Source organism: Varanus komodoensis, unplaced genomic scaffold, assembly GCF_004798865.1.
Source record: "Varanus komodoensis strain SLA01 unplaced genomic scaffold, ASM479886v1 scaffold9, whole genome shotgun sequence".
NCBI classification, from domain to species: domain Eukaryota; kingdom Metazoa; phylum Chordata; class Lepidosauria; order Squamata; family Varanidae; genus Varanus; species Varanus komodoensis.
In genome coordinates this window covers 5,899,667-5,923,006 of record NW_025336598.1, presented here as the reverse complement: position 1 = coordinate 5,923,006, position 23,340 = coordinate 5,899,667, and the positions used below count along the sequence as shown (strand labels likewise).

The 23,340-nt window shown below is 44.5% G+C and overlaps 1 protein-coding gene across 8 annotated transcripts in view; it reads right to left on the bottom strand.

Moving 5' to 3' along the window:
• Positions 1 to 23,340, bottom strand: part of HTT (huntingtin) — a 454,323-nt gene that overhangs the window by 305,140 nt on the left and 125,843 nt on the right. For all 8 annotated transcript variants that reach the window (XR_006413521.1, XM_044417924.1, XM_044417925.1 and 5 more), the window contains 4 exons: positions 14,615 to 14,754; positions 14,404 to 14,467; positions 14,025 to 14,125; positions 4,908 to 5,054 (listed from right to left, as the gene is read on the bottom strand). Coding sequence is in view for 7 of the 8 variants with exons in the window: in XM_044417924.1 (XP_044273859.1) it covers positions 4,908 to 5,054; positions 14,025 to 14,125; positions 14,404 to 14,467; positions 14,615 to 14,754 (452 nt within the window). In the remaining variant the exon portion in view is untranslated. The remainder of the gene's footprint in view (positions 1 to 4,907; positions 5,055 to 14,024; positions 14,126 to 14,403; positions 14,468 to 14,614; positions 14,755 to 23,340) is intronic.

Below are 23,340 nucleotides of genomic sequence, written 5' to 3'. Positions count from 1 at the left end.
GCATGGGAAACAGTTGCCTCAGGCAACACAGGGTGATACAGATGCAGTTGGGGTTGTCTCTACATATCTTGGAGATCACCCTGGTGATCAGCAGGAAGTGTGGGGAGAGGTAGGAAGGCATCACTGTAGGAAGGCATCACTGATGCTTTCAGTTCTGTGTTCTGATCTGGAGCAGAACTGTGGGCAGGTCGTGTTCTGGTCTGACAAGTCATGTGTGCAGGTTGTCACAGTGTGCTCTCTAGCCAGAGTTAAGAGGCATCTGTTGTGATAGTGATGGTGGGTTCCAGCAGGAGGAAAGTAATGCATGCCGTGAGGTTGTGTGGGGAGGTCCAACACAGTAGGCTGAGGGTAGGATGGTGAGCCAGGTGTCCTGTGGGTCATCTTATGTGTTGTAGCTGCCAAAAACCCATAGCTGCATGGGTCTCATGTGCAGTCTGGCAAGGAAACTGAGGAGTATCTGGATCTTGTGGGCCATGGTGTGCTGGCTTAAGCTGAGGTCGGCAGCAAAGTCTCATAATGCTGGTGCCCTTGGTTCCAGCAGTAGTGTTTTCACCCTAGTCAAGTTGAGGTGGACCCCTATGAACAGGATGGACTAGGAGAGGGAAAACAGATTTGTCATAATTTAGACAGTGTCTGTGTTATTCTTAGTCACGAAGTCGTGTCTGACCCATCGTGACCCCATGGACAACACTCCTCCAGGCCTTCCTGTCCTCCACCATCCCCTGGAGTCCACTTAAGCTCACACCAACTGCTTGTGACTCCATCTAGCCACCTCATCCTCTGCCGTCCCCTTCTTCTTTTGCCATCTATTGTTCCCAGCATTAGGCTCTTCTCCAGGGAGTCCTTCCTTCTCATTAGGTGGCCAAAGTATGTGAGTTTCATCTTCAGTATCTGGCCTTCTAAAGAGCAGTCAGGGTTTATCTCCTCTAGGACAGATCGGTTTGATCGCCTTGCAGTCCAAGAGACTTGCAGGAGTCTTCTCCAGCACCACAATTCAAAGGCCTCAATTCTTCGGCACTCAGCCTTCCTTATAGTCTGGCTTTCACAGCCATACATTACAACCGGGGAAACCATAGCCTTGACTATATGCACTTTTGTTGGCAGGGTGATGTCTCTAATTTTTAGTATGCTGTCTAGATTTGCCATAGTTTTCCTCCCCAGGAGCAAGCGTCTTTTAATTTCTTGGCTGTAGTCCCCATCTGTGGTGATCTTGGAGCCCAGGAAAATAAAATCTGTCACTACCTCCATTTCTTCCCCATCTATTTTCCAGGAAGTGAGAGAATGGGATACCATGATCTTAGTTTTCTTAATGTTGAGTTTCAAGCCAACTTTTGTGCTCTCCTCCTTCACCCGCGTCAAGAGGCTCTTTAGTTTCTCTTCACTTTCTACCATTAGAGTGGTATAATCTTCATACCTGAGGTTGTTGATATTTCTCCCAGCAATCTTCATTCCAATTTATGATTCATCTAGCCCTGCCTTTCTCATGATGTGCTCTGCATATAAGTTAAATAGGAAGGGCGACAATATACAGCCTTGCCGAACTCCTTTCTCAATTTTGAACCAATCAGTGGTTCTGTGTCCAATTCTCACTGTTGCTTCTTGACCCACATATATGTTTCTCAAGAGACAAATAAGATTGTCAGGTACTCCCATCTCTTTAAGAACTTGCCACAATTTGTTGTGATCCACACAATCAATGGCTTTAGCATAGTCAATCAAGCAGAAGTAGATGTTTTTCTGGAACTCCCTAGCTTTCTCCATGATCCAGAGTATGTTGGCCATGTCATCTCTAGTTCCTCTGCCTCTTTGAAATCCTGCCTCTACTTCTGGTAGTTCTCAGTCCACATACTGCTGGAGCCTAGCTTGTAGAATTTTGAGCATAACTTTGCCAACATGTGAAATGAGTGCGGTAGTTTGAACGTTCTTTGGCATTGCCCTTCTTTGCAATAGGAATGTAAAATGACCTTTTCTAATCCTGTGGCCACTGTTGAGGTTTCCAAGTTTGCTGGCATAGTGAGTGTAGCACTTTTACTGCATTGTCTTTTAAGATTTTGAATAGCTCAGCTGGAATACTGTCACTTCCACTAGCTTTGCTGTTGCTCAGACTTCCTAAGGTCCAGTTGACTTCACATTCCAGGATGTCTGGCTCAAGGTCAGTGACCACCTCATAGTGGTTATCAGGGACGTTAAGCTCTTTCTTGTATAATTCTTCTGTGTAATCCTGCTACCTCTTCTTAATCTCCTCTGCCTCTGTTAGGCCCCAGCCATTTTGGTCTTTATCATGCCCATCTTTGCATGAAACGTTCCCTTCATATCTCCAATTTTCTTGAAGAGATCTCTGGTCCCCCCTATTCTATTGTTTTCTTCTATTTCTTTGCACTGTTCATTTAAGAAGGCATTCTTATCTCTTCTAGCTATTCTCTGGAGCAGTGTCTGTAGTAGCAAGCAAGTGCAGCAGATTGAGTATTGTAGCTCTTATTTGGGATTAGCAAGAGTCAGTTGACAAGGTGACACCCTCTGGGACAAGGGCATCATAGATATGTGATGCACGGATGACCACTTGAAAAACAACACTTAAAGGTAAGCAACCTGCCTTTCTCAATGAGCTTGGCCTTGGAGTGTTTGCCATGGTCTTTGGTCTTAGACGCATAGGCCATTTTAGAGACTTTTGCCTTTTTTGCTAGCTTCTTTGCATTGGCGATTTTTGTCACATGTCCTGGGGTTGGTGGAGTCCTACAGCTATAGCAGGGAGTGTAGAGGAAGATGCTGGGGCTCCAACATGGATGCTTGTTCAGGTGGCTGGGGAAAGTCAGCCCTGTGGAGGGCCTTACTCCACAGCTCTGCTTTCAGGTAGTCAGCCTGGTGCTTTCTTGCTTGTTTGGTGAAGGCCTGGAAATGAAAGGCAGCCTCCAGCATGTGGCTCTTTCTCAAGCAGATGAGGCAAAGTGAGTGGTCTTCAGTTGGTGGCAGTTTGCTGCCACATTCGAGCAATTTCTAAATGGAGTTTTGAGCATCATTATGGGGTTGGGAAATGAGGTAAAGATGAAGCAGAGAAACGAAATAAAGGGAGCATGGTAGAGATAAGTATATTTTTGAACAATTTGGGGTTTTTTTTTGTTTTTTTTAAGGATAAGGTTGGAAAGAAGGTGAAAAACTAGAGATTCTTTATTAGAAGAGAGAGGAAAGAATGCACAGAAAGGGTAAGCAGATAGCTACAAAGAGAAGAAAAGGAAATTCCTGATGCATCCATGATGCCAGTCAAAGAAGAACTAAGGATCAGGTGGATACCCCTCCTTCACACTGGGGTGTGGCTAGGGGAGGGGTTCCTGAGGAACAGAAATAATTAGATGTGGAATCTTCCTGAACAGGTTCCATGCATGCAAGCAAAACCCATATGTGTAATGCACAGAGACCAGGAAAAAGAGCCTACATTAAACAAGTAATGTACGAAGATACGTCAATAAATCTTATCACAGGAAAAAAATGCAATAAGAAAAATACAGGCCATAAAGGAAAAGTAGAATCATGACACTAATTATAACACATGCATGCTATCCACCAAAAATATTTTTTCTTTAACCATCAACCCATGCAATTGTACATTAACACTGAAGCCTCTTCATTGCCCATTTGGTATTAAAAAGCAAAAAAAAAAATCATTTCCTTTTCTTTGCACAGTAATAATTGTAAACTTCCTACAACAAATTCCACATAACCAGGGCTTTTTTTGTCATCGAATGCACCGGAACAGCGTTCCGGCATCTTTTTTTCCAATGGATTTTATGAAGTGATTTTGAATCGCCTGTCGGAGTAGCAGGTCAGCAGCAAACATCATTAATATAGTGCCTGCAGGCTGCTTTTGTGTCTGCGCCCCTCGGCTGGGGACGCTGCTTGGCTTGGGATTGGTGTATGTGGTCACGCACTGGTGGCGACGTGAGTTCCGGCACCTTTTCTTTTTTTTAGGAAAAAAGCACTGCACATAACTATTAAATAAAGATCAGATATAATAACTTTTAACACAACAGTCTATACTACAATATAGGAATATTATATAAAATGCTTACAGTGTTTAAAATTAACAATTTGAAATAGTAGTCTCCTATTTAATGTCAGTATTCTGGTCTTAGAGGTGGGTTTTCTCTTGCTCCTGCTTTAAGAAGCTATAACAAATCCCCGTCTCCAGAGGAGCATGGGGAAAGAAATTCTACATGTTCTTGTGGTAACCGGCAACTGGACCCTTGCCACATTTCCCATTAGGATGCATCCAGAGAGAGTCATTTTAGAAGCAGTACATGAAGAAGTGGTAGCCAACATGGCCACCACAAGGAGAATGCCAACTCTGTCATGGCTTCTGTATCTTCTCTGTCTGTCATTCCACCCCAGCAATGATGGTTCAGAAGCTTGGAAAAGTTAAGGGAATAGCACTATTAAAGTACTCTTTCACATGGACAGCTGGGAGGGAGAGGAGGAAGGAGAAAGGTCCAAAGTCCTTGAAAAACTGGATACAAAATGGGATAAATAACTTTTACTGTTCCCTTTCTCTTCCCTGTCTTTCTTTGGTTGGCTCTGTTAGCCCAAGAAGAACTTGCCTCATGCTATGAGACAGAAGCAGAAGCTAGAAGTGGAGGCCTCCCCTGCTCTGGAAGACTGCCTCCCAGCATTCAAAGTGAGGGCCTTTCCCAAGTAACTTTGCCTTCTGGTCTCAAGGATAGAGACCCTCGCATGTATAGGAAAGCAAATTCAATCTGTAGTACAGACATATCCTTAGTGAAAAGAAACAGAAGCTACCCTCAGTGGGCATAATGAAGTCTGTAATCAGCTTTAAAAATAGAGTTCAAATTGATATTCAAGAATTTAACTGAAGTGGTTTTCCTGCAAAACAAGGAGACAATAAAGCAAAGCCCTACCTGGTTATCGTGCTTACTGCAAACTGAGAAGGCGGTTGAGTTTCATGCATTAGCAATTTTAGATAGATGCTACTTTGGTCCCTTGCCACTGCTACTACAGAATCAGCTTGCCCTTGGTCACAATTATAGAACAGCTTTGGAACCAGCCTGAAATAAAGAGAAAGATAAGCTATATTTCAGCTAATACAAAACATGTGAAATGGAAAGAAAAAATAAAAGTCTTCAAGATAAAAAGGTTTCACCATTTAAAGTAATAAGCAACTATCACTTCCACAAGCACAATGAGCCATCAATATTTTAACCTTACTTTTCAAATTTCCTGTGATCAACACCAACCAGTGTGGTCATTAAAGTATAGTTGAGGAGCAATTATGTTTCTGATAAAGGCTAATAGAATATTAGTAACCTTATCTTTAGGCCACAGTCTGTTCCCTCCACATTTTATTTGTGCCTATTCTCAATTAGGAAAGCAAAAAGGAGGGTATGGCTTCACAACTATGAAATGTTTTTTCCATAGCAGGTTTTTACAAGAATACAAGGGTTCAATGGAATTCAACATAATGCCACAACAAATTTAGCTAATAAATAAAGAAATACAATTCTTCAACCTTAAAAACTTTCAAGGGGAAGGGATTTTCTCCCTTTAGACTTTGATTCTCAAAACGAAAGCTGTTTCATGTACAATTGCATAAGGTTTACAATTATATACACTGATTTCAGAGGTTTATAACCTGTCCCCATGTCTTAATTTCAAAAGCTCACTTCAGGCAATCAGTTCAGAGCTCGAACAAGAAAACTGTGCCCTTCCCCCAGCAGCTCAATGTGTCTGGATCCAAGTAGATCCAGGTGTCCATCTTCTGGCCTAGCACCAGAATAAAAACTTTGCTGCAGTTACAGGATTGATTCCTGGCTCTGCTGCAGCTGCCAGGGAGCTACTGACCACTCAAGGGAGCATTGGGGGAAAAGGCTGTATAAAAGCAGACTCTTCCCTCCAGGAACTACCTCAGCAACACTGGTTTCCAGTGTTCTGTAGCCAGTCCCAGTCTCATGGATCACAGCCTGCTCCTGTACCTGCTCTGGTTCTTGTTCCTGCTTTGCTTTGCTTCCTGCTGTGCCTGTCACACCTTGCTGTTCCCTCCTGGTTAACCTGCTTCCAGACACCAGTTCCCTGTCATGTTGTCCTCCTGGTTCCTGACCTCTGGCCTGTCCTATGTTCTTGTCTATTGGACAACACCTTGCTCTTTTGCCTACTTCTGGTTTGACATTGGCCTGTTTAGGACTGTGACTCAGACTAGTTATTGGACTGGACTTGCACAATCTTTGCCGATGTTACTTGAATCCTAGTGGCCCTGTCTAGAGTCCCGCTGCCCACACCCTAGACCTATCACTAACCCTGGACCCTGACACACTGGATAGGAAAGAAGTGCCTGCCTGCACAGCATAGTGACAGAAAAAGAGAGAGAAAAAGGTGGAGGGATGACACTGAAAGAAGAAAGCACTGGACAATAACTATGAAGGTTCTTTGTTATCTGCTGTGACAACAATGAGTTAACTTACTATTGCCCAAGAAGACAGAAACTACATGACCCAGGCTGTTGTCATTGGTCGTCAGGTTGCCAGATTCCTACTCATTTCTATATCAAGAACTTGAGACACAGTGTAACTTGAGGAATTCAAGAGAGGATTCAAACACCAAAGAGAGGATTCCACTCCCTCATAATACTTGACATTAGCTGGACAGTAGAAAGGGGAATACCAGAATAGCTATGGATCCTGGCAATGCCATACAGTAGTCACTCACTGAATAATTAGCACATGGTTTGGATGCTTCCATCACACCATACCAGTGTCCATTCTTCAGTCCTCCACTTGCCATGAGCAGGAATCCACCAACAGCAGACATGTATATGTAAACATAACGTCTAGGGATGGTGGAAGTGTTTGAACTTACAAAGGAGGAAGAACGTACTGTTGTACTTTTCACCCAAAAGCTGCCTCCACACAGGGGCAAACAGTAAGTGCAATCTGCATGGCATCCCTATATACTTCTGAAGGGGTGTGTCAATGGAAAAGATTGTAAATATGGCCTTGTGGAGTAAACTACAATATGAAGAGTTTTAGGCAAGTATAGTGGCACCTCGGCTCACGAAAGCCTCAGTTCACGACCAAATCAGGTCACGAACAAAAATTTCAGAAATATTTTGCCTCAGGTCGTGAACTCCAGATTGGGTGGCAACCACGATCACAACCATCACCCCACCCCCTGAGTGGGGAGATGGCTGCGATCATGCTGGGGGCAAGGGGGAGATGGCCAAAATCGTGTCCATCTTTCCTGCATGAGCGCGACCGTGACCTCAGTCATATCCCCCGCAGCACGATCGCGCCAATCTTCCCCAAGCGTACCCACATCTGCGCTCGTTTCTCCCCCACAGTGCACCCACGTCCATCTCTCCTCCCCAGCGGGCCGGGATGACGGGCGTGTGCAGGGAGGACGGGTGCAATCGTGGTCACGCTGAGGGTGGGGGGCGGGGAGATGGCCACGATCTTTGTTGTCACTTTGCTTTACATTTTTCTGATTAAAAAAAAAAAAGTTACAGAACCGATTAACCTTATTTACATTGAACCATATGGGGAAATTTAACTTGGCTCATGACCAATTTGGATCAAGACCAGAGTCCTGGAACGGATTCAGTTCATGAGGCAAGGTACCACTGTATTAGAATTCTAAAATAATAGAATAGTAGAGTTGGAAGGGGCCTATATAGTCATTGGGTCCAACCCTGTGCTGTATATAAAAATCTAAGTGAAACCATCCCTGACAAATGCCTGTCCAATTCCCTCTTGAGTGTGGGAGATTCCATGACCTTTCTAGGTAATTTGTTCCATTGTCATACTGCTCTAACAGTCAAGACGTTCTTCCTGATGTCCAGCTGGAATCTGAAAAACTCTAAATTTTTATTTACCCATTTTTAAAATCTCAAGTACTGTTTGCCTGATTCTAATGTTCTAATTCTTTTGCACACTGTCTTTTTTAAATATAGGATAGAATAGAATGTTAAAAAATAAATAAGTTTGTTATTCTGTGTCCTGCACTCTGGGATGATTGACAAGAGATCCTGGCCTCAGTGTGGCGGCCTTTCAGGTATTTGAACATCTGTCTCCTTGGTCTTTTCTTCTCAAGGCTGCACATGTCCAGTTCTTTCAACTTCTCCTCATAGGGCTTTGTTTCTAGTCATCTGATCTTCCAAGTTGCCCTCCTCTCAACTTGTTCCAGTTTGTATCTTTTTTGGTGTGTGCTGCCCAGAACTGGACATAGTACTCAAGACAGGGACTAACTACTACTGAATATAGAGGAACGAAACCACCTGTGATTTGGAAACTATGCTTCTATTAATGTAGTCCAATAAAGCAAACAAATCATATTAGCTTTTTTTTTTTTTCCAGCCACATCACATTGTTGATTCATTCAGCTTGAGAGCTAGAAAATTGCAGGATCCTTCATGCTTGTAGTATTTTTCAGTAAAGTGTCTCCCATTCAGTAACTGTGTATTTGGTTTCTTTTTCTAGGTTGCAGAACTTGGAATTTGTCTGTACTGAATTTCATTCCGTTGTTTTCAGCCCAGTACTCTAGGCTATGACCATCACCTTGAATCTTATTTCTGTCTTCCAGGGTATTTGTTATCCCATCCAGTTTTGTGTCATTCTGCAAATCTGATAATCACTCCCTTCCTCATCCAAATTAATAAAAATGTTGAAAAGGATTGGGACCAGGATTGAATCCTGCAGCATCCCACTTGCTACAACTCAACAGTTCTAGAAGTTGCCATTAATGAGCACTCTTTGAGTCTGATTCTGTACCCGAATGTGGATCCACCTGATAGATGCTCCATCTAGTCCACTTTTAGCTAGTTTGCTAATTAAGATAGCATGGGGTACTTTGTCAGAAGCTTGGCTGAGGTCAAGATACATTATGATCACAGCAATTTCCACAATCCATCAGGGTGGTTGCCCATTCAAAAACCAAAATCAGATCAGTCTGGCCTAAATTCAGATTAATCTAACTCTAAATCCATGCTGCTTCTAGTAATAACTCCACTGCCTTCAGGGTGCTTTCAGATTGACTTCTTCATTACCTGCTGCAGAATTGTCCAAGGAATTGAAGCTAGACTGAGTGGTTTGTACTTCCCAGGATCCTCCTTTTTTGAAGAAAGGAACAATATTACCTTTCCTTTGGTCATTTGGCACTTCACCCATCTTCCATGATTTCTCAAAGATAATAGATAGCAGTGCTGAGAGTTCTCTGCCAGGTCCGTTAAGAGTTCTAAGATGCAGCTAATCAGGCCTTGGGAGATCTGAACACATTCAAAAACTAACGTGTTCTTTCACCATTGATTTGTTAATCAATCTTGACCCTTCAGTTTGCATTTAATTTCTGGCAGGATGGTCATGGATCTTCTTTGGGAAAACACTGAGTCAAAGTAGGCATTTAACTCCCCCAGAGTTCTTGTAATTTCCCCTTTATCCATTAAGGCATCCATATTAGTATTAAGTCAAGGATAGCTGATCCTCTAATTCCTTCCTCCACTTTCTGTAGAAGAAAGTTATTTGCCATGCCAATAATTTCTTGGAGGAGCCACTTTTGGCATAATTATAGTCCCAACAGATGGCCAGGTAACTGACTTCCAACAGATGTCACATTACTAGCACAGCACACTTCTTTGAAATACTGGAGATTTGCTTAATGCAAATTTCATCCTCATCTTCTCCTTGATTGGATGATTGGTAGTAGACTCCAACTAACATGTTCCTTTTATTACTTGACACATTTATTTTGACACAGATGGTCTTGACTGGACAACCAGGCTTATCGTTTTGTATTTCTGTGCAAAAATAAATGCTTTTAATATATAATACAACTCCCCACCCCCTTTCCTATGTCTTCTGTGCTTTTTGAACATGTTATACCCTTCAATTGCTACCTTCCAGTCATTGGATTCATCCCATCAAGTTTCAGTAATAACCTATCAAGTAGTATTTGCCTTCAGATAGTAAAAGTCCAATTTTTTTGGATTCTGATTGTTTCCCACACTCTGGGCATTAGCATATAGACATCAAAGTCCAGGTGTTTTATGGCCTGGCTTCTTTCCTGCATTATTGTGAAAGCTATTTTGGGGTGGTACCAGAGCTGTTCTCTCTGCTATGGTACATAAGCCTTCATCCGCTGCTACCATTACATTCATGTCTCTCTCTCCAGTAGGTTTCAGTTTAAAGCCCTCCTGATGAAATTCTTTATATTGTGGCCAAGCACATTCTTTCTAGGTAGGATGATGTGCAACCCATCCCTTTCCAACATTCCATCTGTTAGGTAGCATAGACTATGATCTCAGAATGTGAAAAGTATCTGGACCCCCCGTTTTCTAAGCTTCCTTCTCAGGGCTTCAAGATCTGATGTGATTTATTTGTAGCTCCATTTGGAAATGTCTTTTGTTCCCAGATGGATGAGGAGTTTTATGAACTCTGGCAAATTTTCAGTTACATATCTAATCAAAGCTCCAGGGGGATACCCTAGCTATTGAGCCCATGAGTCACCATGACACACACCATCAGTTTCAATCCCATGCAACAAGGAATCTCCCATAATGTCTACTATTCTTTTCTTCTAGGTCAACTGACTTTCTGCATTCTGCTACCTGTTGGATAGGTTCCTTTGTAATTCTTCTTCTGCACACTGTCCTCATTTTCCAGTGGCTGAAAGCAGTTACCTAGCTCTAGTGGTTTGACTAGCACAGAGTGTCTTCTGAATCTTCTGCTCCAAACTGTTACCCTTCTTCAGGTAGCTTTCTCTTAATTGGCTTTCCTCAACTCGGTATTCTCCATATTTCCTTCAACCTCTTTTGTTCTTCTATCACTGGTATTTCTTGTTGTTCCTGAAGTTCTAGCATTCTGTCCAATTCTTCACTCTTTTTAAACCTCGGAGGGTGGACACCTGCTACTCAAGCACTCTTTTTTCTCCTAATAGTACAATCAGCTTGCAGGTAGACACCATGCTAGTCTAAGGCAGGAGCATAAACATTGTACACATTTTGCAGATCACTACAACTGGAGAATCTTTTCCATCCATTTTATCCTATAGAAGAAGGAGGAGGAAAATGCAGATTCATTTAGTTTTCCACAGTGTTAGATGCACAGGCCACTGCCTTGAACTGATCAAGTGAAATCTGACTTATCTGCTCCTCACAATGACCTCCTCTCACTTCCCAGAGTTTCTCAGGCAAATGGAGATTATCCCCAATACCTCAAATCCCAGGCTACTGTCTTGAGCCATTACATACAAGCTGTATAACTGAAACAAAGCTGGTAGCCTTTTTCCCCCCACAGGAAAGTAGGATGAAAGAAATAATGTGCCAAAGTAGCCAAGTATTCTGTATGATAGAAGTAGATTTTGAGTTCTCTAAAACAGTGTTTTTCAACCACTAGTCTGTGGACTGGTAGGCACAAAGACATAGAAACACAGAAACAGAGCGAGTCAGAAGGGGCCTCCCAGGCCATCTAGTCTGACCTCCAGCACCAGCCAGCTCCGCTCATGACATGCCGCTCATGACCAGCCTATCTTTGAACACCCGCACCAATGGGGCCTCAACAAGCTCTCGTGGAAGCCCATTCCACACCCTTGGGGTCCTAACTGTCAGGAAGTGTTTCCTGGCATCCAAATGGAACCTTAGTTCCCTGAGCTTTGCTCCGTTGAAGCGCGTTCTGCCTTCCTCTGCAGGGGAGAACAGGTCTCTACCCATCTCCATGTGACATCCCCTCACATACCTGTATGTCGCCAACATATCCCCTCTGAGTCTCCTCTTCTCCAGGCTGAAGAGACCCAGTTCCCTCAGTTTTGCCTCAGACCCCATCCCCTGCAAACCGGCCACCAACCTTGTGGCCCTACACTGCACTGACTCTAACCTGGCTATATCCTTTCTGTAATGAGGGGCCCAAAACGGAACACAATACTCCAGTTGCGGGTGCACCAGAGTTGTATAGAGTGGTAATAATACCTCTCCCGATCTAGAAGCCACACTTCTGGCTATGCAACCAAGGGTGGCGTTCGCCTTCTTGACCACTGCATCACACTGCTGACTCATGTTTAGCCTGCAGTCAACCAGTACCCCGAAGTCCCTTTCACAAGGGCTGCTCTCCAGCCACTTGTCCCCTAACCTGTACTTATGACAGCTATTCCTATGCCCCAATTGCAAGACCTTGCACTTGCCCACATTGAACGCCATCCTGTTGTCTCCTGCCAACTTCCATAGTCTGCCCAGATCCTTTTGGATCTGGAGTACCTGCTCCTCAGTTGTGGCCACTGCTCCAGTTTTAGTGTCATCTGCGAATTTGATCAGCAGACTGTTCACCCCTTCTTCCATGTCATTAATGAAAAGATTAAACAGGATCGGCCCCAGGACAGAGCCCTGGGGGACCCCGCTTGTCACTGGCCGCCATCCCAATGATTCCCCACTAATGGTTATCTTCTGCTTTCAGTCAGTCAACCATGCCCTAATCCACCAGACAGTGCTTTGGTCTATCCCAAAACTCCTCAGTTGCTCCACCAGGATATCATGGGGCACTTTGTCAAAGGCCTTGCTGAAATCCAGGTATACCACATCCACTGCATCCCCTCCTTCTAGCCATCTCGAAACCTTGTCATAGAATTCCACAAGGTTTGTCTGGCAGGACATGTTTTTGCAGAAGCCGTGTTGTGGGGCTGTCAGCCTCCCTTCCCTATCTAGCATCACTAGATCTCTCTCTATTATGAGCCTTTCCATTGTTTTTCTTACAATGGACGTAAGGCTAACAGGTCTGTAATTTCCCATGTCCCTTCTACTACCCTTTTTGAAAATTGGGACCACTGATGCCACCCTCCAGTCCTCTGGAACTTCACCCGTTCTCCACGAGGCCTCAAAAATGGAGGCCAGCGGGCGTGAGAGAACCCCTGTCAACTCTCGAAGTACTCTCGGGTGTAACCCGTCAGGGCCTGGCGCCTTTGTAATGTCCAATGGTCTGAGGAGCCCCTCGACTTCAAGGGGAGTGACTCTAATCTGTGCTCCTAAGTCCCCAGCCTCATCTAATCTCCTATGCGGATATCCCTCGTCCTGGTTTGGGGACGAGTCATTTAGCATTTGTGCCTGTTCCCTCATATCAGTCACTGGATCTCCTTCCTCCTCATTTAGTGGTCCCACCACTTGTCTCCCCTTCCTCTTCCTATATGCATGCTAAAAGAAGCCCTTTTTGTTGCTCTTGATATTCTTGGCAAGTCTCAGCTCGTAATCAGCCTTAGCCTTGTGAAGAATCCTTCTGCAACAGACCTCCTCCTCCCGGTATACCCTTTTGTCTATTTGCCCCAGTACCCATTTCCTACGGAGGTTCCTCTTTCATCTAATCCCTCTAACCACCTCCTTTCGCATCCATGGCGGCAGTCTCCTCCGCCTCCCCACCTTACTAACTAGAGGTATCTTTAAGGCTTGCGCCTCCAAAGACTGGAGACAAAACTCTAGAACACATTATCATTGTTCTTGGGAACAATATGGGTAGGGGCTAGATGCCTCCAAGCATGAAATAGAGAAAAAAATGGAGTCACTATCTACATCTGGTTCTACTTCTCATGACTGGCTTTAGTCTTACCCACTGCTGACATGAGGCTCCTGACAGATTACACCAAAGAGGATGCAGCCCTTAACAGATAATTTAATTGATGGAACATCTTCACATTGCATTTAAAATGGCCATAAGGATCTGTCAACAATGAGGTTATATGCAATTGTTAAGAGCTCTAATCTTTATTGAAGGATCAAGATCCTGTCCTCACCACAGCCTTTCCAAGTCTCTGTTTACAACAGAAGCACTGCAGACATATTAGTTGTAAACTGAAAATTCAAAAAACAGTCTTACATTTTCATATACTGACACCTTCTACTCTGGCAAGTAGAGACGTCAAGGCCTGGAATGAAATGGTTCCCACCCCACCTCTTCTTTTCCAAGGAGCATTTTTGAATCAGGGGATACAGGGTTTCATATTTTTGCAGACTTTCACATATTTATCACGTTTTGTAAAACTAATGATATAAACTTTACCTTATTAAAGCAGCCGCAGCAATGTGCCTCACTCTGGGGTCTTCATCTCCCAGGAGAGAGATGACAACATGATTGAGCACACGGTCCTGTAGTTTTAACAGCTATGGAAATAGGTAATCAAAATAGCTGATCAACTCCCCTTATTATTTAATGCAACCATAATGCAACTATAAAGAAGGTTATAAATACATCTTCCAAATTGCCCAAGAAAATTATTAGTATATTAAACTGAACATGATAGTACATACTCGTAGTATACATCAACAAGGCTGAAGTTCTAATTCTATCTTCAAAGATTTTCATTGATACATAACTACTGCAAGTAAACTTAACTCTTAACTACCACTGAAGTGAAAAGTTGAATAGCACCATTACTTACTCCAGTATAATGGTGAGCACCTCTGTGTAAGTTGTTGGCTCTTCCTTCCAAAAAATTAATTAGCCTTAATAGAAAGAGGGATAAAAATTGTATTATAAAACCTTGCTAAAAGCTGAGCAAAGTGTAACAAGTGTACTGCAAATAATAATGTATTTGTAAAAGAAAAATGTGTTTAATCCAAAGAATGAAATGTTAAAACAACAGGACTTACCGAAAATCTATCTCAGCAAGAGTTTCCAACAGCTCAGTCCTAACTAGCCAGTAGGAACTATTCCTCAGTGTAAGGAGGTCAATCATTAATTTTAAACCTAAGGCACTATAGCTGCTACTGCACAAACTCATGATGCAATGCTAAAAAGAGAAGAAAAACTTGATTGCTTTAAACAATATAAACAATAGAATTTAGTACTTAATAAAAGATGTACTGTATACTATAAACTCTTATTTCCTTAGTATTTGCAGATTATATTTGATTTGGATAATATGCCAATTACAATAAATACAATAAAACATAATTCAAGTTTAAACTGTTTGCACAATACACTGCATTAAAACCACCTCCACCCCAAGCACCACTGCACTAAAGCAAATCTAGTTGAAGGATGAGACTCAACATATGCTTAGAAAAAGGCAAATACTTCATTGATTCCTTCTGCTTATATCCTGCCTTTTTTTTCCTTTCACTGAACTCGGTGTAGCTTATGTAATTATCCTCTTCTCAATCTTATCCTCACAACAACAACGTGGTGAAGTAGCATGGGCTGAGTCTGTGATTGGCCCAAAGTAGAAACTAGAACGGGGATCCTTCGAGTCCTAGCACCATACTCTTAATCACTACACCACACTGGCTCTGATAGCATGCTATTCTTCCCTATATCCTGTTTAGTAAAGCCATTGGGAGATGCTCTTCACACATTAAGGCAACTAGTAAGTTTACGCATTCCAGAATGTGGGATTGGTGTCATCATTGGAGTATGGATGACAGAACTGCTCTCCCAAATGCACAATTGGCCCTGGTGTGAACAAAGTGGCAGTAATGATTGCCAATGCTTGGATGTGTGAGCCAAGTTGCCAGCTTGCACAGGAAGGGTAGAAGGATGCCTGCATGAAATGCTGTCGAAGTGACTACTACCTGAGCCAAGTCACTGTCGAAGTCACTACCTACTACTACTTTGGTTGCACTGTGAGTTGCGACCCTGACAATTCATAGGCCAATCAAATTGTGCACACCATCCCAGATTCTGTCCTACAGCAGTAGAATGCCAGTGCCTTATGCAGGATATGAAGAGTAGGTGCTACTATGCTGGACAGGGATGGAAGAAAAAATAAACTGGCAGAACAATGTCCTGGATGAAATGAAATGAAAGGATAACCTTTGGGAGTAAGGAATGATCTGGACACAACACCACGTTATCCCAATGAAAGACAAGCTATGGTGGGTATATCCATTACACACACAGGTTGCTGGAGTGTCACACAGATGTAATTTTTATTCATTAATTCATTCATTTAGAACTTTTGTATGCAGTCCCCCATTCAAGGCATCTCGGGATGGCTCACAATCAATACAATAAAACAATCAATAAAATCACATAAATTAAAACAATCCAAGCAGTAAAAACAATGAAACGCGACTGTTACATTAATACTAGTTTTTAAAATACCGGTTAAATAAAACTTAAAATTTTTCAATAAAATAACTGCCACAAGGAATGCAATCTTCCATAATAGAAGATGGTAGAAGGAGGAAATGGCCACTAGGTAAACTCAAGTAGTCTTTAATCTGAACTGAATCAGTGTGACCAAGTACAAAAGAAGCCATTCAGTGGTGCAGGTCTTGGGATCAAATCCTTTGGTGTCAGCAAAGAAAGGCAGGTGGCCATCTGTGCATTCACACATATGGGCTTCTGAGCCAGTGGAAACCTAGACTGGAAAGAAACTTCTATAGCTTAGTGTCATGGAGTGGGCAGGAACTCTCTGCCTCTTCCAGTTCCTGGATATCTAAAGGAGTGGCTCCTGCCTAGTACCTCAGTTACCTTGGAAACAACGTAATCTCCCAGCAGCTGAGGGTAGAGATGTAGGTGACATACTACCGCGCTGCCTAGTGCCCCACATCCTGGGGCAAAGCTGGCTGATCATAGAATCAAAGAATAGTAGAGCTGGAAGGGGACATGAAGACCATCGAGTCCAACCTCCTGCTGTTGCAGGACACCACGTTACACCATTCAACTCAGATGGCTGTCAAATTTCTTTTTGAATGTCTCTAGTGCGGGAGAGCCCATTACCATTCTAGGCAGCAGGTTCCACTGTTGTATTGCTCTGACAGTGAGGAAGCTTTTCCTTATGTTCAGCCTAAATCTGAGTTGTCACAACTTGAACTGATTATTCCATGTCCTATACTTTGGCATCAGCAAGAAAAGATTCTGACCTTCCTCTTTGTAAGAACATTTGAGGTACTTATACAGGGATATCATGTCCTCCCTTCTACTCTTCTCAAGGTTGAACATGCCCAGTTCTCTCAGTCTCTCCTCATAGGGCACTGTTTCCAAACCCTGGATCATTTTTTGACTTACACTGGACCCTTTCTAATTTTCCTGCAGCTTTCTTAAATCTTGGTATCCAGAAATGGACACAGTATTCCAGGGGAGGTCTGACTAGTGAGAAGTGCAGAGGAACTACTACTTCTCATTATTTGGAATACTTCTATTAATGCATCCCAAAATTGCATTTGCCCTTTTGGCGGCCACATCGCATGGTTGGCTCATGTTTAGCCTATTGTCTACAATTATGCCAAGATCTTTTTCTTGTTCAGTTCTGTTGAGCCACATATTCCCCATCTTGCATTGATGCATTTGTTTTCTTTTTCCTAGCTGGAGGACTTGGGGTTTGTCCTTACTGAATCTCATTCTGTTGCTTTTAGCCCAGTGTTCAAGTTTGTCAAGAACACCCTGGATCTTCATTCTGTTTTCTAGGTGTCTGCTATTCCACCCAGTTTTGTATCATCTGAAAATTTGATTATCTTTCCTTGTACTTCCTCATCCAAATTATTAAGAAAAATGTTGAAGAGCACTGGGTCAAGGACTGAACCCTGTGGCACCTCATAGTTACCTCCTTCCAATTTGAAGTGTCATTTATGAGCGCTCTTTGTGTCCAATGAGGCAGCCAATTTTGGATCCACTTGATGCTTTTTCCATCTAGTCCAGTTTTAGCTAATTTGCTGATCAGAATGTCATGTGGCACTATGTCAAAAGCTTTGTTAAAGTCTAGGTAGATTATGTCCACAATGTTCCCTTTGTCCATTTGGAAGCTTACCCAGTCAAAAAATGAGATTAAATTAGTCTGACAGGATTTATTTTTGATAAATCCATGCTGGCTTGTATTAACACTGGTCTACAAATTTTGGGAAATTATTGACCTCCGAGATAAAATGTGCTAAATCTTACATATTTTGGCAAGTGTATTAGCCTACAAGGGAGGGAGATGTCTGATCATCATGATGCCTTGTAACTTCTTGATAAAGTACAGTAGAACAATGAAAATGGTACGACATGGAAGTATATAAATTTATCTTCACTTTGGGACTAAAGATTATTACCTAACTGTAATTTATTGTTCTTTTATTGCAAGGTACATTTGTCTTGGTCAGATCTACGCATCATATAGTTACGTCTGGTGGCTTGTGAAAGTATCATTGCCTAACATTTCCAAGGAACAGTTGCATGAAATTTTCCCTCTGAAGCCAAGATGCCTCAAAACTGTGTAAGCAATGCAGATAACTTCTGCTACATCTGTGGTGAGGTTACATTTGCAGTGCATTGCATACAAGTGCAGTATGATGGCAATGTTAAAAAAACCATACCACCTATATTTTGGATGCAAAATAAGGGATCAGGACAAGAGTTGGGCCCCTCATTATTGCTGCATTAGTTGTGCAACTTATCTGCAGCATTGGCTAAACAAGAAGTCCATGCCTTGCGCAGTTCCAATGGTGTGGAGGCAGGTGGGGCCCCTGGCTACTTATGCTGCTTGGGCTGGTGGCTGAAACCCATCCTCCTGGCAGTGCAGCATGCTTTTTGGATTGAACCCATGCACTTTTCAGTTTGTGCATTGAAGAGACCTTCCCCATCAAATGGGAGGTCCTCAATGTGTATGTGAGTCCCCTGAAGGAGCCCTGCTGAGTGCAGCCAGGAGTGGCAATGAATAGCCATTGCCAGCATCATGACCTTTCTGTCGCAGTCCACATTATTTCCAGCAACTTCAATCTGTTGTTTCCCCAACTTGGAACAGTAGCTGACCACACTGGGCTCTTAGCATTGCGCAGTGCCCCAGCAATGGTCAATGTAAATGTCGCCCCTGTGTCGACAGGTCACAACATTGTCCCATCATCAGTGGTCTTTGGCATCTGCAGCCCAGTGTTGATGTGTTTCACTCGGGCATCAATTGGCATTTACGGAATCTCCATGTCAATGTGTGTTGGGGTGGCCCAGATATCTGCCAGCATCTACATCCTCCTTGAACCCACTAGCATCAGGGCTGTCTTGAGGTCAGCCCTCACAGTGTCAGGGGGTGATGTTGCCAGTTCATCCAAGTGGTTCTAATACTCAGACTAATAGGGTAGCTGGAAGCTGGGGACCAGGCAGCAACATGGTCCCAATCAATGAGGGGAGGGCTGAAGAGTTCTTGGGGTCCCCTGCAGCTGGACCCAGGTGCCAACAACAGGGTTGGAAGTCATTTCGATTTCATACCTCTCAGTGATGTCAGTGTGCATGGGCACAAAATGGAAAGCAATGGCAGCTACCCACGTGTCAGGCATCCTCTCTGGGCCTAGGAGATGGACAGTGGTCAGGCAATCACCATGGTGCCTCTCCTGTCTGTATGGTGAGCTGTTCATGCCTGATTCAGAGTTGATGGGCAACTGCTGGAGGCCAGGGGCCCAGCAACTCGGCAGGCAGAGGTTCATGCAGTGCTTTTTCTTAGGCCATCTGGTGGCCATCTTCTTGGGTGGTGCAGTGGAGCGCCTTCCACAATTTGGCATTTAGCTGATCTCCTCACTGACAGTGGGTTATTTCCTGAATGCTTCCACAACGTGCTCCTTGCTGAGGCAGAGGAGACATGGAGAAAGGCCACTGCTGAGTGGTAGTCTGGCCTTGTAAAGAGGCTCAGTTATAAAAGGCCACCAATGTCATTGCGCAGATGGGTGAGCAGCAGGAGAACAGGGAAGAAAGGTTAGATGGTGGGAAACTCAAAGACTATGATAAGAAAGATGGGTAGAATTACATGGTTTTGGTTTTTAGAAGGAAAAGAGTGAAAAAGGATGGCTGATAGCCGACAGAGTGAAAAGGGCACTAGAGAAGTTTGAGGCAGGGAGAGGGAGAGGGAGGGGAGAGGGGGAGGGGAGAGGAGAGGTGGAGGGAGGTACTTAGCAGTAGAAGTGGAGACAGCGCAGAGATTCCCAGTCTATGTGATGGTGGTTGTAAAGGAATGGGGGTGGGTGGACAGAAACCTCTCCCCTATAACCATGGGCACTAGAAGGGGAGGGGGGCTCTCACGCAATCTGGTATGCTCAGCTATTGAAGTTTTTTCTGGTTTAGGCTTTGTGTAGTCGCACAAACCCCTGTGTGTGATGCAGAGAGACCTCAAAGACCTGCAGAATGTGAAAATAGGTATCCTTGAATTCAATAGATGAAAGTCAGTCCCCTCTTTGGAGCAGGGGAAGCATGCCTTGCAGGGTGACCATCCAGAATTTTTTAAGCAAGATAAAATAATTAAGGCTCCTCAGACCCAGGACTGGCTAAAGCCCCCCATCCTGCTTCAATACCATTAAGAATCATGAGAAGAACCCATGGTGAGGAGACCAAGTGGTGATCTGCTCAATTGTTCTCTTTCATAGAAGAAAGTGAATCTCTTCCAGTAGTGCTGCAGAAGGGAATGCTGCACAGAAGGAGGACATCAAACTCAATTCTGTAACCCCTCTGGATGATAGCACCAAAATGTTCAAGTTTATTGCCTGCCAAGTAGATAAACGGCAAGAGTGACAGTCCTTCAAATGAAAGAAATAGGAAGTTAAGGGGCCAGCCTGGGACAAGGTCATTGCCTTTTGCCCCATCCCTATCAGGGTGCTTTTGTCCTTGGTGAAACCAGCAGGCACTGTCTTTAGGCCTATGAGAAGGTGGCAGTGGTTGGTGCTATGGCCTGTCCATATGAGACCAAGGGAAGGAAGGTCACTGTCCAAACCACTTAGGTGGTCTGGTGGTGGGATACTAGAAAAAACCCATCTTTTTGCTGCTGCATGCCTTCTAAATTGTGTCCATACGCTCATCTGTCCATTCCCATCAAAGCACAGAAGTTTAAAATGGGATCAGGCTTCTTGCAGTACGCTGGATATGTGTAGCCAAGCAGGCTTCCTCCACATTACCACAGTGATCATTGCCTTGGTTCCAGTCTGCCTGGTACCTGGTGGTGCTAATCTGTATCCTAAAGAGGCTTACTGCCTTCCCGTGGAACACCCTGGCAAAGTCTAACTGCTGTTCAGGCAGGTAAATCCCAGAGACATCCCAGTTTCTCCCGCAAGTACAGCATTTTTCAGCCCAAATGGCATGGAAGACCAGGTCCAATATCTCTTCTGTCTGCAGCTGCATCACACTACTAATCCACTGCTAATAACACATCCATCACTGGATCTGCTATGTGAAACTGCTCGTGTCTGCCAATGGTGAGGCGGGATCCTCAGCATTTACAGCCAGATACAGAGAGGAAGAGCTGGGATGGACTGATTGTGTGGTGTCCTCATCAGGTACATAATATTGGATGTCTGTTGGAGAGGACAGATTGGGCTAAGAGGTGCAGAAGTGCTGGACTGGTGAGGTGGCTCTGGGGACCAACAAAACTCTGCGGACAAAGAAATTAACTGGGGTGGAGACAGAGGATATGATGGTGGCTTGATGAAATGCCCTTGACCGCTGAAGACATTGGGATAATACACTGGTTCAAGGCTGCAAAACCAGTGAAACCAACCATCTTTTCCGGTCGAAAATTGGAGAGTAGGAGCATTTCCTGTGGTTGTTGGTACTAAGCAGCTCTGGAGATGGTGCTGCTGGCACCCTTGAACTATGCCCAATGGAGGGTTGCAAGAAGGAAGAGTGTCTCGGATTTCCCCCTCTGACACCAAGGCAAGATGGATTAGTGCCTCGTTGTCTGTACAATGACGTTTTGTATGGTCAGTTCCAAGGCAGACACAAGCTGGGAGTCCATCCAGCACCACCTAGCCTTGGTGACCAGTCTCACTTCCTTGGCCCTCTTGGCCTTCCCCAAGTTGTTTGGCCTTCCTCAAGTATGCCATCTTTTCAGCCTTCTTAGCCACCTTTCAAACCCTGAAGGGTCATCCAAGTATCTGGGAGTAGACAGAGCAGACAGAACAGCTGAAGGAGCCCCTACATTCACGGGATAGTGAACTAGGTGCAGGCATAGCCTAGGACAGTGGTGGCGAACCTTTTAAAGACTGAGTGCCCAAACTGCAACCCAGAACCCACTTATTCATCACAAAGCGCCAACACTGCAATAAAACCTGAATACTGAGGTTTTAGTTAGGAAAAAAAACAACTCATACATTAACATCCTTTGTCTTAAAAGAAATACACAATAAGGGAGAGAAGGAGCCATGTTCACATTCAGCGCCCCCAAGTCAGGGGATGCCTGGCTTGCTTGTGCCTGGGTGTGCACCTCCCTCCCTGCTTGCCCCCAAACCAGCCACCGGGAATGCCGCAGGAGCTTTGGCAGTGCTGGAAAATTTACCAGAGGGGCAGAATTGTTGGTGGGGGGGGGGAAGAGACCTAAACTAAAGGTGAGGAGATGCTATTGCTGATTCCTTCCATGCTTCTGTTGGGACCTTCCTTGAGGCACCCCCATGGGGGTCAGGTGGGGAGGGGGTTCCCCACCACGTGCCCACTCCTCTCACTTCGCAGCAGTTCCAGCCTCCACTTTTCCTCGTTTTGGCCTCCCTCCCCAGGAAGTGCCATATTGATCCCAGGCACCCTCTCTCTCCTCTTCCTCGCTCCAGCTGCTGCTGCTGCACTACCACCTTGACCCCATTGCTCACTCCCTTCACACAACTCCCCCCTGCTCCACGGCCACTGGCACAGGAGCCTGGCCCAGGAGCAGGCATGTGGGCAAGCAGGTGCATGGCTGCCTGGCTGCACCTGCAGCTACCAAGTTGGCAGGGCCCCGCCACTGTGCTAGGAGGGCGGCTTGGGCAGCCGCTCACATGCTGCAGGCTGGGAGGAGGAGGAGGAGGAGGAGGCAGGAGGAGGGTGCCACTGCCAGTGCTCAGCATGTCCGCTCGCTGCTCACCCGCTCCCTTCCTGGCGCACCCGCTGCAGCCATTGTACCAGCCTCTGGCCACCTGTTCGATGCCACCTCTTGCAAGCCGCAAGTCGCGGCTACTGAGTGACGTTATCACCTGGCACCATTAGTCTTTCCAAATATGTGCATGGCTGCTGGGGCAATGCTGGGGTGACTTGGCTCATGTGCCAACAGAGAGGACTCTGTGTGCCCACTGCGGCACGCGTGCCATACATTTGCCATCACTGGCCTAGGAGGTAGATGGTGCTGTTAAAGCTGAATCAGCAGCCTGGAAAAGGTCTAACAATGCAGACAGATCTCCATGAGATGCCTCTCTCCAAGGCAGAAGAGACATAAAGAGTGCCCATCTCCAGGGTGGTGATGACTCCCACAGTTAACACACTTCCAAAAAGGCACTTTGAATGACATCAGGAAAGGAAGGAGAGGAAAAACAGAGGAATGAAACATTGGGGTATGAGAGAAGCAGATAACAGAAGGGATTTTTAAGAAGAGTTTTTAGGTTAAGTTTGGGTAAAAACAGAGTACAAGTAGAAAGATTAAGCAAAAAGCCTAGAAACACAGGAGAAAAATGAGTCGAAA